Source organism: Siphateles boraxobius, unplaced genomic scaffold (genome assembly GCF_051911475.1).
Source record: "Siphateles boraxobius isolate OS27281-9 unplaced genomic scaffold, OSU_SipBor_1 66, whole genome shotgun sequence".
NCBI lineage: Eukaryota > Metazoa > Chordata > Actinopteri > Cypriniformes > Leuciscidae > Siphateles > Siphateles boraxobius.
Genome location: NW_027509193.1, coordinates 13,923,800 through 13,939,313, shown reverse-complemented (window position 1 = coordinate 13,939,313; position 15,514 = coordinate 13,923,800). Strand labels below are relative to the sequence as shown.

At 37.7% G+C, this 15,514-nt stretch overlaps 1 protein-coding gene across 1 annotated transcript in view; it reads right to left on the bottom strand.

The window, feature by feature from the left end:
- Positions 1 to 9,685: 9,685 nt before the first annotated feature.
- The window catches only part of stat5a (signal transducer and activator of transcription 5a), a 107,956-nt gene continuing 102,127 nt past the window's right edge, over positions 9,686 to 15,514 (bottom strand). The window contains exons 17-20 of the mRNA XM_077212391.1: positions 15,167 to 15,322; positions 13,934 to 13,985; positions 12,984 to 13,088; positions 9,686 to 11,743 (exon numbers count right to left, since the gene is read on the bottom strand). Of these exons, the coding sequence (XP_077068506.1) occupies positions 11,620 to 11,743; positions 12,984 to 13,088; positions 13,934 to 13,985; positions 15,167 to 15,322 (437 nt within the window). The 3' untranslated portion in view covers positions 9,686 to 11,619. The remainder of the gene's footprint in view (positions 11,744 to 12,983; positions 13,089 to 13,933; positions 13,986 to 15,166; positions 15,323 to 15,514) is intronic.

Sequence of the window (15,514 nt, the reverse complement as noted above, 5' to 3'; positions counted from 1 at the left end):
ATGGTCTTAGTATCATACCTTATATCAGCTATGCTGTGTTTAGAAGCAAACTGGATCTTTCGTTTAAGGCCAATGACACGATATAAAATTGCTGTGGGTTTTTGTTTTCTCCTTGGCGTGCACCCATAAAATTTTGAAATAGCTACTCTTTTCACCTAATTGAGACTGTAGCAGTCCTCTTAACTCTTGTACTGTCAAATACAGTACCTGTACTGTCAAATGTCCCTCTTTTCCATTAACATCTCCTTGAAATGACCAGGTTTAGTGATATTCAGGATTCTTATAATTTCACTCTTGCTAAAATGTTCTTGTAGGCCCTCTTCAATTTGTCGACATAAGCTGTCAAAGCTGATCTCAGAAGTGGAGTCACCAATCTGACCTCCATGGACTTTGAACTCTCTCCGTTGAAATATGAGAGTTCTCTCCTGAACACCTGGGCCTGTATTCATAAAGAATATTAATGCAAAGAGTAGCTCCTAGTGACAAAATTCTAAGAAAATTCTTAGAAATATGGCCGTTTACTCTTAAAATTAAAGAAAAATTCCTAGTAAAGAAAAAAATACTTCAGAAAGCATCTTAACCCTTAAAAGAGGTCTTAAGGTCAAAATTGTTAGGAGTAGGGACGAGGACTTTTAAGAGGCTTAAGAGTTTTTTTAGCAGAGGAGAAAACGGCAGAAAGACGAACAGGGAGAAGACAATAGATGACAGTGAGTTAACAAGACACTGTAGATTTGTGACCGATTTTTTTAGAGACACAATAACATCTCCGACACAGCGCAGGAATGTCGTAGTGCCAGAAATTAAATCACTACTGTACATTAAGATATTTGGCATCTGGGAAAATGCATCAATGCAGCAGTGATGATTTGGGTCTGTCACAACCTTCTGTAAGCAGAGTGATCACAAACAATTACAGTATTCCAGGACCTCTTATTGTGTCGCGGTTCATTTTGTTTCCACTGGACATTCCCACCTTGCAGGCTCAAAAAAATGCATTTATGTATATAGCAGGCTTCCGCACAAGCAGGGGGAATGAACCGTAAATAATTTATTATTAACCGCTATAAGCTCCCACATCTGCTTCTGTGCTGTGACACCCGGCCTGAATTTTCCTTTAAGGATGGCCTTGTGTTCATCCACTAACTGGGCTCACAGTAAACACTGTTCCTCTGTCCAGTTGAGCTTTCTTGTCCTTCTTGTTTTTTTATTCCATGTTTGCTACATTAAAACCAACATTCAAACCACCACTTAATCGACAGTGGAACAATTTTTTATCATTCTAATCCAATCAAATACCTTATAGGAAATTAACAGTATGGTAAATAAAAAAAAGGATTTATATACACAAATATAATGTGTGTGTGTGTGTATAAGAATGGTCAAATAGGAAAAATTAAGCATGTAATTTCAAAGTGAAGGCTTAGAATAGACCCTATACTTAAAATTACTCTTTTTTCCCCTTCTTGGACAACCAACCAATCACAGTCTTGAAAAGATTGTGTGATACATAGCAACGGGATCAGACCCGCATCCTCACTAAGATAAAAGTTTTTGTCTTTTCCTTACTCAGAGTTGCTCTCAGATCGGTCCCGAATCGCTCTTAAGCTAAGACTCCTACGTAAAAGATTTTAAGCTAAATTAAGAGTTTTCTGAGAGGATTCTTAGAATCTTTATGAATACGGGCCCTGGTCATCGGTATTGTGTGGAGTAGAGCAAGTCTGAAAAGGGGGTGGGAAAGAGTTGGGCTGTGGGGGTGTAGCGTAAGGACTCTTAGCTTAAATCTTTCTGCCAAGTTCCTCGTACATTTTCAACATCTGCTGGTATTTAGTGTCTCCAGTCTATGTGAGAGTGTGACTAGAATTTGTGTTTGTGTCAGATGTTGTGCGATCAGAATAAACCTTAGATTGAGCTGTGACGTGTTGTCTTTTTGTGCTTCTATGTGCTGGGAGTAATTTGTATAATTTTGTCTTTTAGATCAAGGAATGCCACCATTCACTCATCTTACCTTCCCAACAGGCTCTTACCACACAAAAACCCACTTACAAAATCAAAACATCCCTCTTCATCCCCCAGTTCTACTTGTGAATCTTCCCTCTCGTCGATTTGTTCGATGTTTTTAGCGATAAAGTAAAGTTCATCAGCAGACAGTTCACAGAGTGCTTTCCTGATTTCCCTCTTTCCCAGGCTTCTTCTCTTGTTTGTCATTGTACTGACCTCCGTACCACTGTTAACAACAGTCAAACAGTAACCCCTAAAATTCACTGGATCCGTCTACGGCGCGGAACGTCAGCGTCGCGGATGCTGGAGCTAATTGCGGCCATTATAGTCAATGCTCTTAAGTCCTCCAGCTGCGGATGCAGCGCGTCCCAGAAGCGTCTCTCCGCTCCGCTCCGCAGAGAATAGGTAGCAGGTCTATTTTCGACGCTGCTGCGTCAAGCTGCACAGAGTACATCGTACCAGGCAGGAAGTCAGACACAGAACGGCATAGAGGATCCGGTCGATTTTCAAAATAAAACACCAATTGGAGACCAACGCTCCGCTGCTGAAACGCGTCTGAGACGCTTCCAGTGGACTTTAGCTTTTAGCTGACGTTCCGCGCCGTAGACGGATCCAGTGGATTTTAGGGGTGAGGTGTTCCATTCAGGGATTCACAGCAAGCTGGTCTTCGGATTCGCCAGTAGGTGGCGCCATCCCAGACGAGCCCCCAAGAACTGTAGCGGGTACAGGACCTCTGTATCAGCTGACAGTTAAGTGTTCTTAGCAATTTGCCTACATCACATTTAGAAAGATGATAATTTCTACAAATATGCCACCAAAAATACGACCTGAGGAGCTTTAGCACTCTCTCCCAGTAGGGTACAGTTATATTTTCAGTCAGAGAGAGGAAGCTCCCGAAAAAAAGTTGCTTTATTTTATGATAGGCTGCGGAGCTAAATGGATATCAGGCAGTCCAGTATAAAGAGAAGAGACATAGGCTACTGACAGATAAAATAAAAACATAATTGTGATGATTTGTCTGCAGTGGCGGAACTAGAGTTTTATACATGGGGTGGCCACTGCTTCTTCCGGGGGTACACAGTACACAGTACACAGTACACAGTACACACACACACACACACACACACACACACACACACACACACACACACACACACACACACAGTGGAAAAGCTTGTGGAAGGAATTGGGTCACTCTGTTTGTGTCTATAAGTGTTGAACATCCAAGATATTTGCAGAAAACAAAGCTGAAGCACCAAGTAGATAAGATACCGCATGTGTCTGTTATGAACTGCTGCATTTATTTACAACAAAACTCACATTTACAAAAAAATTTTTTATTTTATTTTATCTTTTATTAGATATAGCAGGCATCAAGCAGACATGTCCTTGAAAAAGTTAAACAATTTTATTAACCATCAATATAAAATCTTATCCTGGGAAGATTAAATACAACATAATTCTTTCTTTATAATAATTCTAATTCTAATTATTTAATTTATAATTATTTTTTTGTGTTCATTTTTGGGTGAACTATCCTTTTAATCTGGCAAAATCATCTCAACTTAAATTCCTGAATTGGGTATGTGATTGACTGCCTGTGTCTGGTAGATGCTCTGACCTGTTGCTGGTTCTGAAGTCTGACCACATTGACTCTGACTAGCCAGTGGTGATGCAAGGGCTGGGGGGTCTATTTGCACCTGATCTGCCTGTTAGTCCAGTCATTTTAATCCAAAATGGGGGTCAACTTTGAACAAATTGCAAATTGCATTTTGTATCCTCAATATGTCCTGAGTAAGGAAAAAAAGTCCCAAAGAATCCCATTTGGGAAAGTTTAGAAAAAAATACAAATATAGCCTATCCATACGCCTATTCATTCTTTTTCTTACGAGAATAGGGTAAAAAGTTTAACCTTTAGATATCACCATGAAAATTACTGAGTTGATTACTTACATAAAGACAAACAAAAAATGTATTCCAAGTTTTTTAAAATTGTTTGTTAAGATGGACAAACGGTGCATAATCTAACTACGTATGTGCTGATTTGCATAAATACCACAACGGATCTAAACATTGGGTCTAGCCAGGTGAAAATGTCTTGTTGAATCTTGTTGACACATAACAGTAAAATACTTAATGTTAAGGTCTGAATGGAAACCATTTAGGCTACCCATGAGCATTAATACATAGAGGCAGGAAGAAGTACTTTAGAAACCAGCCTTTTTTAATTATTAAGATGGGGTTTGGGGCTGGGTCTGTGCGACTGTTTCTGGGGGGCGAGTCTAAGGGAAGAACAGGAGACAAGGGTAAGGAGAATGCAGAAGACAAAAGGTAAGTAAAATAAAAAGTGAATCCCCAGAAACAGATTTCGAAACTTTCCCCTAATGGGATTCTTAGGGACTTTGTTTCCTTACTCAGGACATAATGAGGATACAAAATTATTTGAGTTTGCTTCTGTTGCAATTTGTTAAACCTTTTTTTCATAAAATGACTGGACTTTGTTTGTGCTTATTTTAAAATAACTCTGATATCTCTCCCTTTCTTTTCATGTTTAATTGACCCTGCTCAAAAATATGACAAATTTAAAATATGATTCCAATCATATTCACATTCTAATCATCATCCAATTACCAACATTTAACTCTTTCTCACCAGTATAAAAAAGAAATGTGGTTTTGGTCATTTTCACAATTTCATGGCACCCCAGAATATTTAGTTGTATGAATATCTGAACATACCAAAAGAAAGAACAAACCCTGTGCTTTTAAAACAAAAACAAAAAAATAATGTTATTCTAGCTTCGTGCATCTTTTTTTTTAATCAACACTTGAATGTTGGTAAGTTTCATAAAAAGCAACATGAGCAAAAAGCTGAGAAAATCGCATTTTTATCAAAGACTACATCTAGATAAGATTCATAATGATGATCAAAACACAGTAGATCGAGTCCATCAACAACCTACACCCATAAAGCTTCATAGTCCTATAGTGATCGCATTATGATATCGCTTGTTTCTGCTCTTCTTTGCCTGCGTTTTGATCCCCTATCCTCACATTAGCTAGAACATTTGTATACTGTAACGTACACACGGCAAGGTACTGTATATGCGTGTATTAGGCCTAATGTAGGCTATTGGGAGCAAACCACCCTGATGCTAAACCTTAAAAGCTTACTTCAAATATGATGTTTTCTTATTCGGTGAAGTTCGGTATCTTGCAACCATCTCTCGTCCTCTGCTCGTCCGTTTGAAAACTGCGCGCGCAGAGCTGTCGGCGAACGTAATTTAAAAAAAAAAATCAGCATCAGCAACTGCCAGTAGCAAATAACATTTTTTTCCCCGGACCCCTCTGGTTCCGCCACTGTTTGTCTGATTTCTTCAAGCGTTCATATTTACCATGTTTGATATGAGTCAGCGACGTGCATAGTCTTTTTCATCGCGTATAAATATTTCTACCTTATACGGTGATCAGAATCCACATCGGATCACAATCAGAAGGCATTCAAACATGAAAGTGAGTTTTGAGGTAACTTAAACGATTTTAAAAGTCTTTAATGCTGATGTTAGCTGGTATATGGAATCATCCGGCACTGCCATCTCCTGACTCATGTAAACTCTGCCTTTGTTCGTAACCACTCCTCAATCCCGAACTGGCCCACTTTGGAAGGTATTCGCCAGGCCAGAAAACCCTGGCAGTTGGCCCAGAGGTAGCCCCGGCGAGGCGCTATCAAGCCCCGGAAGGGACCGTGGAAACGCGACTGGCCCTGGCACGAAGTAGCACGCCCGCTTTTGGTCCGACAGTGGAAACGCAACTAAGGCCATGTCCCATTTCTCCCCCTTAAAACTTCCACTTGGTTTTGAGTGCCCTCGAAATTAAAGTCCCCTCAACAAGGGAAGTGGAGTTGAAGATCTTTCCCTATGAAATGGGACACCACTATATGCAAATTAGCGCGGCAAACCTCACTACGTCACGCGCAGCAAACCTCACTACGTCACGCGCAGCGTCAACGTGTCTAATACTATTTTCATTCAGAAAATGCCGGTTCCAGCTGTTGTGTGGCCTGTGTTCGTTTATCTACGTCTGATGAATCAACAGAGACATGTGGAACATAGAAGACGCATTCGCCATGTTTTTGTCTGTATTTAATCATTTAGACGCGCACATGAAACCCAAAATATAGTTCGCTTGTCTAGTTGCAGTCCGTTTCCGAGCGCTCGCCGCCATGGGAACAGGGTCAACGTTCGCAGATCATTGTGCTTATAATAGCACTTTTTACAGTCAAACACCTCCCGCAATTTAGAATTAGCAATTTTACAACAATCACTGATTGTGCTCAGTGCAGTTTGGGTTTAACGTTAGGGAGAGCTTCTCCTTTTCCATCACAGCGCGCTAGCATTTCTCAGCGTGCTGTGAAGAAAAAGATGAAGCACTAACGTTAGACGAACGCGGCTAGTTTTTAATAGTTTTACCTCACATCTTCTTTTTATAATCCTTGGAATCCAAAATCGAAAATAAAATTAGATGAACCAGATCAGATGTATATTTGATGGGCAGACTCTCTCGAAGCACTCGGCAGATATCATGAACATCGTCGGATAGATAGCTTTGTGAGATTCCAGAGCGGAAGCAAATTTTCAGATTTTGATGAAAGATTACAACAGTTTATTCTTCTTCTATGTATTAACTTGCACGGATTAATTGTTCACAAGACTAATAGCCTAGGGTCAATTTTGATTTCATGATCACTTTAAGCCTAGTAGTGAATGTTTTTTTTATTTTTTTTATAGCAGTAACGTTATAGGATAACCATTCATCCACACAGTCACACAGAGCCGAAACACAACCAAAACAATGTTAGCTTCCGCTAAAAGCATGGAGTTTTTTTTAACAGTTTAAGGGTCAAAAGTAACTAATATAATATTCATTTTAAGTAAACAGTTAACTATTTTCTTATTCCTTTACTGATCAAACAAATGAACTGTACTGAAAGGCTAAAGTGGAAAAGAAACAACGCTGTGAGAGAAAAGCATAATTTCCAGTCATCTGCTCATCACATAATGAGGAATCGAAAGCAGCACAATCTTTCACAGACCTGACCTTGGAAGACTTGCAAAATTGAGAGGAAAAATAAATCAACAGGGAGACGTCAGAATAACAAAGGAAAGCCTATCACCCGAATCACTCTTCAACACTATGCGATATTTAGATATTAATTAAATTGGATAGGCCAATACAATAATATGCAATCAGTCTTTTTGCTGATAGAGAGGACAAGCTGAACGGCTACAACTATTAAAGAAATTTAACGAATCTTGTCAGTTCACTCTCAAGTAGTGTTTCAGCGACATCTGGTGGTAAACAGGCGTATTCATATACATAAACTCCTTTGATTGAGGCAGGATAGGAAACAACAGATAAAGATAACTTTATTCTCTTATTGTGTGTGTGGGGGGGGGGGGTGGGGGGGGTGGCTGTTGTCAGTAGCTATAGGGGTCAGTAGCTATATTTGAGGTTCATTTTGATATTATTTTAAATTAACTTTCGAAATGTTGATATCATCATACTGATTTTAAAGTTAGACAAACCAGCCAATGCCACAAAACATCACATAATTCAGAGAATCCATTGCTAATACTTACCAATAAAATTTGCCGCTGTTGTTTTCCCTCCAAAAAATTATGTTCCTGCTGGATGCAAAGGAACTGGCTTTTGTTATTTAAAAAGACATGAACGAAATTGAACCTACAAATTGATTACCAATTAAAACATTAATTATAAGAAAACGTAGGCCTATTTTGTTAATTTGTTGGTAATAAAATTCCATTCTGTGTGTGAATAAAAAAATTACAATGTTCATTCAAAAGGAAACTCTTGAAAAACAACGATTCTCATGTCAGGTAGGCTAAGTAATGCTTTTTAAATTCTGAATTAAAGACATTTTCTTTTAGGTCTAGTATTTGGGTTAGTGATAATAATTATATTTAGCTTGATATAAAATTAGCCTAATATGTCCATGTTGTGTCCTATTTCAGATTGCTAGTTTAAATTAATACAATATGTAATTGATAGATCAAATACATTTAATGCAGATAATAAATAAAAAACAAACATAATGTTTAGGTTTAATGGCACTAATTGTTTTAGAATGCCTGCTGCCAAAGATCCATTCAAACCAAGTTGAATGCCTTTTCTGCAGTGATTGAATTTTTCGAGTCAATTAATTTATTTGATTCACAATACCTGATTCTCCATCAGGTCAAACGGATCAGTAGACTCTGATCTAATTTCTGGCTCAGTCTACTGCTCTTCTATGGTTTTATAAAGCCATATTTCCGTATCCAAGCAACAGATAAGCTTTTTCCTCAAACAATATTCTCTTTGCAATTAGAGACATAAAACAAGTGTTACTCCTTGACGGCAAATTTCCATTTTGTTTTTATAAACCATGCCTTGAGAAGAGAAAAGAGCTCATAGGCCTACAGATCATAGTCCGTTGATTCGTTGCTTGCTACTCGAATTGTTTTTATCCACTTTGACCAAAAGAGGGGGCAAGTTTACTTCATTTTCAAGGGACCGGAATCCAAATCAAAATTGCAAATCTGTATTTGTGTTAAACAAATGTGTATACAACAATTTATAAATTTAATTCTAGGCCTGTAAGCACTTGCAGGCCTCGACATTAAGCCTTTTAAATGTCATTCACTTGTCCGGAAAAAAATAAATTGTGTTGTAAATATAATTTATTCTGGAGCAATATTCTTACCAGTTCAATAAGCTTTGATATAATTAAATCTGCATATTGTCATATCTGCTGCACATTTAAAGAGCAATTCCTCCCTAATCTTATTAAATTACTCGTTTTATGTTTAACGTTTTTTATAGCCTACACGACTAACTTAATATCATACTGAAACATTTGTAAACCCTTTTGCATTTGTATTGTATTACTCATACGAAGACCCCCACTCTTATCATAATCGAGACAACCTTTTTGATTCAGTATCAAAAACAGTTCATACTGTAGCTTTGACTATTTTCATTGTGTCGTTGCGTGCGTTTCCTCTCTACACACATGATTTTTTCATGCTGAATGTGAGAGTGGTTCAAATTTGGCAAAAATTACAGTGCAGCTGTTATGTTGATTCATGTTCACCATCGGCATCCATTATTGCAGTAAGACATTGATGCGGCTTAATGATAATTCATACCATTATGGGAACTTTTCACCTTCAAAATCAGCAGCTCTGAAAATCAGGGTTGTAATATTTTTTCCGGTTAAATATTTAACATCGATCAATATGATGTTTTCACTGACAGATTCTATAACGTTTATTTTTGAAAGTTGAATATTTTGTTACATTGCAGAAAACAACTTACCAGCTTGAAGAGTCCAACAAAACTGGAGCCCATAAAAGGGACAGTTTATAAAGAAAAGACAAACTTGTGTAAAATTTAGAGATTTCTCAGAAACGTGCTGTTATAAAGAGTGGTTGCAAACCACAATGATTAATGTGCTCTCAAGTCACTCTTTCAGAAACGAGATCCAGATCGAAAGGCAACAAATACTTTGTAATTTTAAAACGTTACGGTGCACCAAATGACAATTGCACCAATTATGAACCCAAGTTAATTTCATTCTCACAGAAGAGACAGAAAAGTGCTCACACCACTCTTGCTGGAGCCCAAAGTATATATACATAAAAATGTCTTTATTGTCAATTCAATTACTCTTCTCTAGAGCCAAACCACAAACATGTGACGAACATAGAACAGAGCAGAGCTGAAAATGCCACACACACACACACACACACACACACACACACACACACACACACACACACACACACACACACACACACACACACACACACACACACACACACACACACACACACACACACACACACACACACACACACACACACACATTGTAACCTACAGTGTGAAACAGTATACACAACAACATGACAAAACACTTTGAAAACAAAGACAATAAAAAAGATGAAGTAAAATCACACAACTTCCTATCCGGCTCTGCCATGGCAGAGAAATAGAGTTGAAAAAAAAAAGAGAGAAACTTCCCAAATAAAAAAACATCCACTGAGGAACAAACCATCGTTTGAGAAGAGACAAGCATCTAAAAGTGGGCATCACAAGTCAGGTTTTGCAGCTAACATACAGTAAGCACACAGGAAACGTCTCTTCGTGTTAACTTGACGGTTTGGCTTTTTCTTCCATGCGAAACCTCAGCTGAAATTTGAAGTGAAACAACAGAAAACCAGCAATCAGATCCTTTGTGCCGATAAAGGTTTTGGGGATGGCAGAAACATATTTTGGATCAGTATGTCAGGGCTTTTACTGAGAATCGGACACAGTAGCACAGCATTTTGCATTACACAGACCGACAGAGTCCTCTAGCGTCCTACAGTAATAAAATAGAAATATGTTAACAAAAAATAAATTCATATATAGGCTACTGGATATAGTTACTTTCTTTTCAATTTGTTGGTCTATTTATATATTATTTGTGTTTTACATCAGCTCTACGTAATGTCCTGAGTGGGCAAGGCTTTTGTGCAGGTGTACGAGTAGGAGAGAAAAAAAAAATGCCGGTTGGAAACGAGCTGACATGAAGAAATTCTAACCTATAGGATGGCCAGTTAAGACCATGTGTAACCATGACAACAGGTTCTCTTGTTTTGCACATTCTGAAGAGGAAAACGTAAGAACAGATGAGGCACCTGTTGTGCTGGAGAGAGAGACCGAGAGAGAGAGAGAGAGACTGTGATGGCCTGTGTAGTGTAGTGTGAGCCGAGATGGTCAGCAGACCTCTCTCTCTCCAAAGTGTTTCCATCAGTTTTCGTAGGACAGGTGTGTGCCGTTTCCCACATGTGCCGCAGTTTTAATGAAGTGAGCGACAGGTTGTGTGCTGCTGGTTTGGATGCGGGTGTAAAATGGTTCAGATTTAACACAGACGGTGAGGGGATGGTAAGACCCATTCAGTCTGTCGGTGCTCATGTAGCTGCACTGAACAGCCTTGCAACCTTAACACTCTTTAGTGTACAGAAGCAATACATTGCAATTGCCATGTTAACAATAATGTCGTCGTCTGCAAGAAAGCATTTGTTTAAGAGTGCAAAGGATAATATGCATCTTCTACAGATGCAATAGATATCTGAACACCCCCGAAATAAAATGTTTGAAAAAAAAGTTCCTTACAGTAGTACATTTCGTTTGAAGGGTTTCACTTGTCCTGCGAAAAGTCAATTTGAAATTAAAATAAACACAAAAAAAAGAAAACAACAACACACGCACAAAGGAAAAGAGATAACATGCATCTCTCTTTTTTTCTACAATACTGTTAGGTGGTATTTTATTAGCGGAAGGCTCATAGTATTTTTTTTCTTCCATTAGTTCTTTTCTCTTCTATAGAAACAAGGGATGGGAAAATAAAGAGCTATGATGATAGGAAAAAAGAACAGATAAAGAAAAAGAACCGAAAGTCGTAAAGACCCACACTGAGAAACAAATGGGGAAAATACACTAAGAGGAGGAGAAGAAAATGTGATTAAAAAAAAACATTATTCAGCGAGAGAAGTCACAGATGACGAAGGTCAAGAGGTCATGACTGCTGGCCGCTCCACTGGCCCTCCATCGGTCGACGGAGCAGTTCCTCTACATGCCTCGCTACATCCATGGTGTCGTCCAGATCGAAATCGCCATCAGGGTCCAGCATAGGGTCAACACTGAGAGAGAGAGAGAGAGAGAGAGAGAGAGAGAGAGAGAGAGAGAGAGAGAGAGAGAGAGAGAGAGAGAGAGAGAGAGAGAGAGAGAGAGAGAGAGAGAGAGAGAGAGAGAGAGAGAGAGAGAGAGAGAGAGAGAGAGAGAGAGAGAGAGAGAGAGAGAGAGAGAGAGAGAGAGAGAGAGAGAGAGAGAGAGAGAGAGAGAGAGAGAGAGAGAGAGAGAGAGAGAGAGAGAATCTTAGTAACTCGCACACAATATTATAACACCACATTTAATAAGGTAATTACTGTATATTAAATATTTACTATAATAGATGTTATTATCTAGTCCAGGTGACATCAATAGATATTTTCTGTGCCGGGTCCAAAGGAAGAAAATGCAGTATTGATATAATTGTTTTAAAGTGCTAAACACATATTGGAATCATAATTACTTAACTATCAAAATGTTACATGTAAGAAAAGTATGGGCCATTTTTAAATTTTGCACGAAGTAATAAACTACTGAACAAAATGTACATAATCTAATAATAGAAAACTCTCATCATGAGCACAAAACAAAGTTAACTAGTAATTTAAAAAGTTTGTCTTCCCTTGCCATCTCTAAATAATTTTCCAAATTATAACTTTGTTTATTATGAAATGCTCTTAATATGCTGATTATTAATGCTAAATGTATAGAAAAAACAAAAGGTCTAAAGGTGTGTTAGCTTGTCACACACCTGGTTTAGTTAAATGGTCGGAGTCATCTGTATAACAGATAAAAATAGCGAAACTTTAGTTTTCTGCTCGCTGTGTTTCAGCTACTGTTGTTACAACTGCGTCATCTGCAGCTCTTAATATGACGCTTTACATCTTTAGCGGGAGTGAGAAGCAACACGCACAGAGCAAAAAGGGTTGGAAGATTATTATCATAAAAGACTATAGATTGGTAGACCAATCACAGTCGATTGGGCCATCTGACCAATCAGAGCAGAGCAGGCTCTCACTGAGTTCTTTATCGAACCATTTCAGACACTTAAAAAAAGGTGATGCTGCAGTGAAAATTATAAGAAAAGTAAAGTGGTTTTTTGTTTTATTTATAATTTTTTTACCTTGGATGCATGTAAACCAATTGTAGGAGACTTCCAAAGCAAAATTAGGAAGCTTTAAAATAGCATAATTGGGGCACTTAAAGAATAACAACACTGATGCAGAAACATACAGACTGACGGAAACACACATATATCTGTGCACTACTCACATGGGAGGATAGAGTCCATAAGTGTGTTGAGGATTGACAGCTGGAGATGCCGCATGGTCCATGTAGGTGGGGTTTGCTGCAGGGTCAGGGTTAGGTGTCGCAAACCTGTGTCAACAGAAACGCACACACCGATCACAACACCTGTTATTTTAGTGTTATTTATATACTATTATTGTATTTATTAATATTTTGAATTATTATTTTAGTTTTGATTTCAGTTTGATTTAGTGATTTTTTTGTTTGTCAATTTTATTGGTTTAAAAAAAAATCTAGTGTTAGTCATTTTAGTACTTCAACTTAAAATTATTTTATTTCAGTTAGTTGCTAAGGCAACACTTGTGATTTTAATATTTATTAAAAAAAAAACTTTTTCATCTAATACTGAGAAACGAGTTTGAATCTAGTCCGTGTTATTTATTGATACAGCTTCCCGTAACATTTCCTGTCATCTTTCTAAGCTCTTCCTCAATAAAATGTCAGAAAGCTCAAGAAATAATTAACCAAATACATTCAATATATTCAGTTCTAGTGCACAGCTTGCTACATACACCAGTTGAGTGCTAGCGAACCCTTGTAAATAGTAAGGGCTTGTTTATTGAATCACTCCCTCAGAATGCTGATGAGAAGAACTGAATTATCAGAGTCCCTGCTGAGTTTGACCGTAGTGGACGGCTTGCTAACAAGACAGACGGGGTCGTCCACCGATGGACAAATAATGCTGCTAATGAGGCTAACAGAGCTAAGTATATTCTGAAGAGTGGAATGAGAGCAGAGTCTCAAGTATCCGTGGCAACCTGTAACTGCTGCTGAGCCAGGCCAGGGCTAATGCAAAGCGTGCAATTAGATTTCCCGATCTGAGATGACAGGTTAGCTCCAGAATATCAGAGATTTAAAGACCAGTACTGAGGTCAAAAAAACACAGACACAGTGGTGTGTGTGTGTGTACTTACTCTGGGACTACTTGTTTGATCTGCGGTTTGACGTATCCGTCCACAGCTTTAGCTAGAGAAGTGGAAAAGATAAACAGATTATTCCTAAACCATAACATAACACTGGCTCACACGGCTATATTTACACATCAATACAAATGTGAAAGAGAACACACACAGACAAACACACTAGATTACCCAGAGTGAAACACTTTCATTTAAACCCAAGAACATAAACACATAGATGTTTAGCTATCTAAAAGGGGACATTCCATAGACGTAATGGTTTTATACTGTACAATCTGTATATTCTCTCCCCTTACACTAACCCTACCCATATATTTTCAAAAGGCATCATTTAGTATTATTCATAAGTTGTTTGCTTCATGGGGACCCAAAAATTGTCCCCCTAACAGTCCCCAGAAAATACCTGAACTACACACACACACACACACAGTGTATTTATAATGATTTCACTGGCTACTGTATATCAAATTAAGCATCTTTGTGCCTATTGTGAGGATTTTAATGTGCTTTTTAATATGATCATTAAGTTTCCTAAAGACTGCCTAAATTCACAATCCGTCCTTGTCTTGTGACTTCGGAGTATGGTGTTAAGACAGATGTTTTAATGGTATCTCTGATTTAAAATTGCAAAACAGTATTGGTAAGTTTAATTCATTTCATTTTTTTTTTAATGAATCTTTTCAAAAATCTCAACTCTCTTAATGTTCTCCGAAATTCTCAAAAAGTATGTAATGTAATATTAGTGCATATACATAATTTTGAATAAATATATTAATAAATAAATAAGTAAATATACACTACAATTCAAAAGTTAGGACTGGTGAATTTTATTTTAGGTTTTTAAAGAAGTCTCTTATGCTCACCAAGGCTGCATTTGTTTAAAAAAAAAAACAATACAGCAAAACATTTCTAATTATTCCCAATGTTTAAAAGAGTTGTGCTGATTCATATTTTTGTGGAAATATGATCTTTTTTTTTTCTTGATTCTTTGATGAATAGAAAGTTCAAAAGAACAGCGTTGATTTGAAATTGTAATCTTTTGTACAACTATAAATGTCTTTCCTGTCACTTGCATCCTTGCTGAATAAAATAATTAATTTCTTTTAAAAAATCATACTGACCCCAAACCTTTGAATGATGTATAAATAAATTCAGTAATGTCAAAAAGGATCAACTTTAATATTTTATTTAAAATTCTGTCTATAGATAATTAAAGATCAAGCTTACACAGCGGAGGGGTGTAGTATTTGGAGAAGACCTCATCTTTGGGCCGGTCGGGATAGAGGTACAGTAGATGATTCAGGTCACTGATGCGGTCTGCCAGGGAGCGGATAGAGAAGTCTTTGGTTGTGTATGGCATGAGGTTCCACACCATCCTTTCCCCTGTGAAGAATACACATACACACTCTTTTGTAGAAGCTTTGAAATAGTTTTATGTGCATTTAAAGCCACTTTATGGTATTTTTTGGAATACAGCACATAAAATGTCCCTAAAAATAAAGGTTCTAAAAGGTTATATTTTTGGTTCCCCAAAGAACCCTTCAGTGAGCCATTTTTTATAAGAGTTTTTATCAT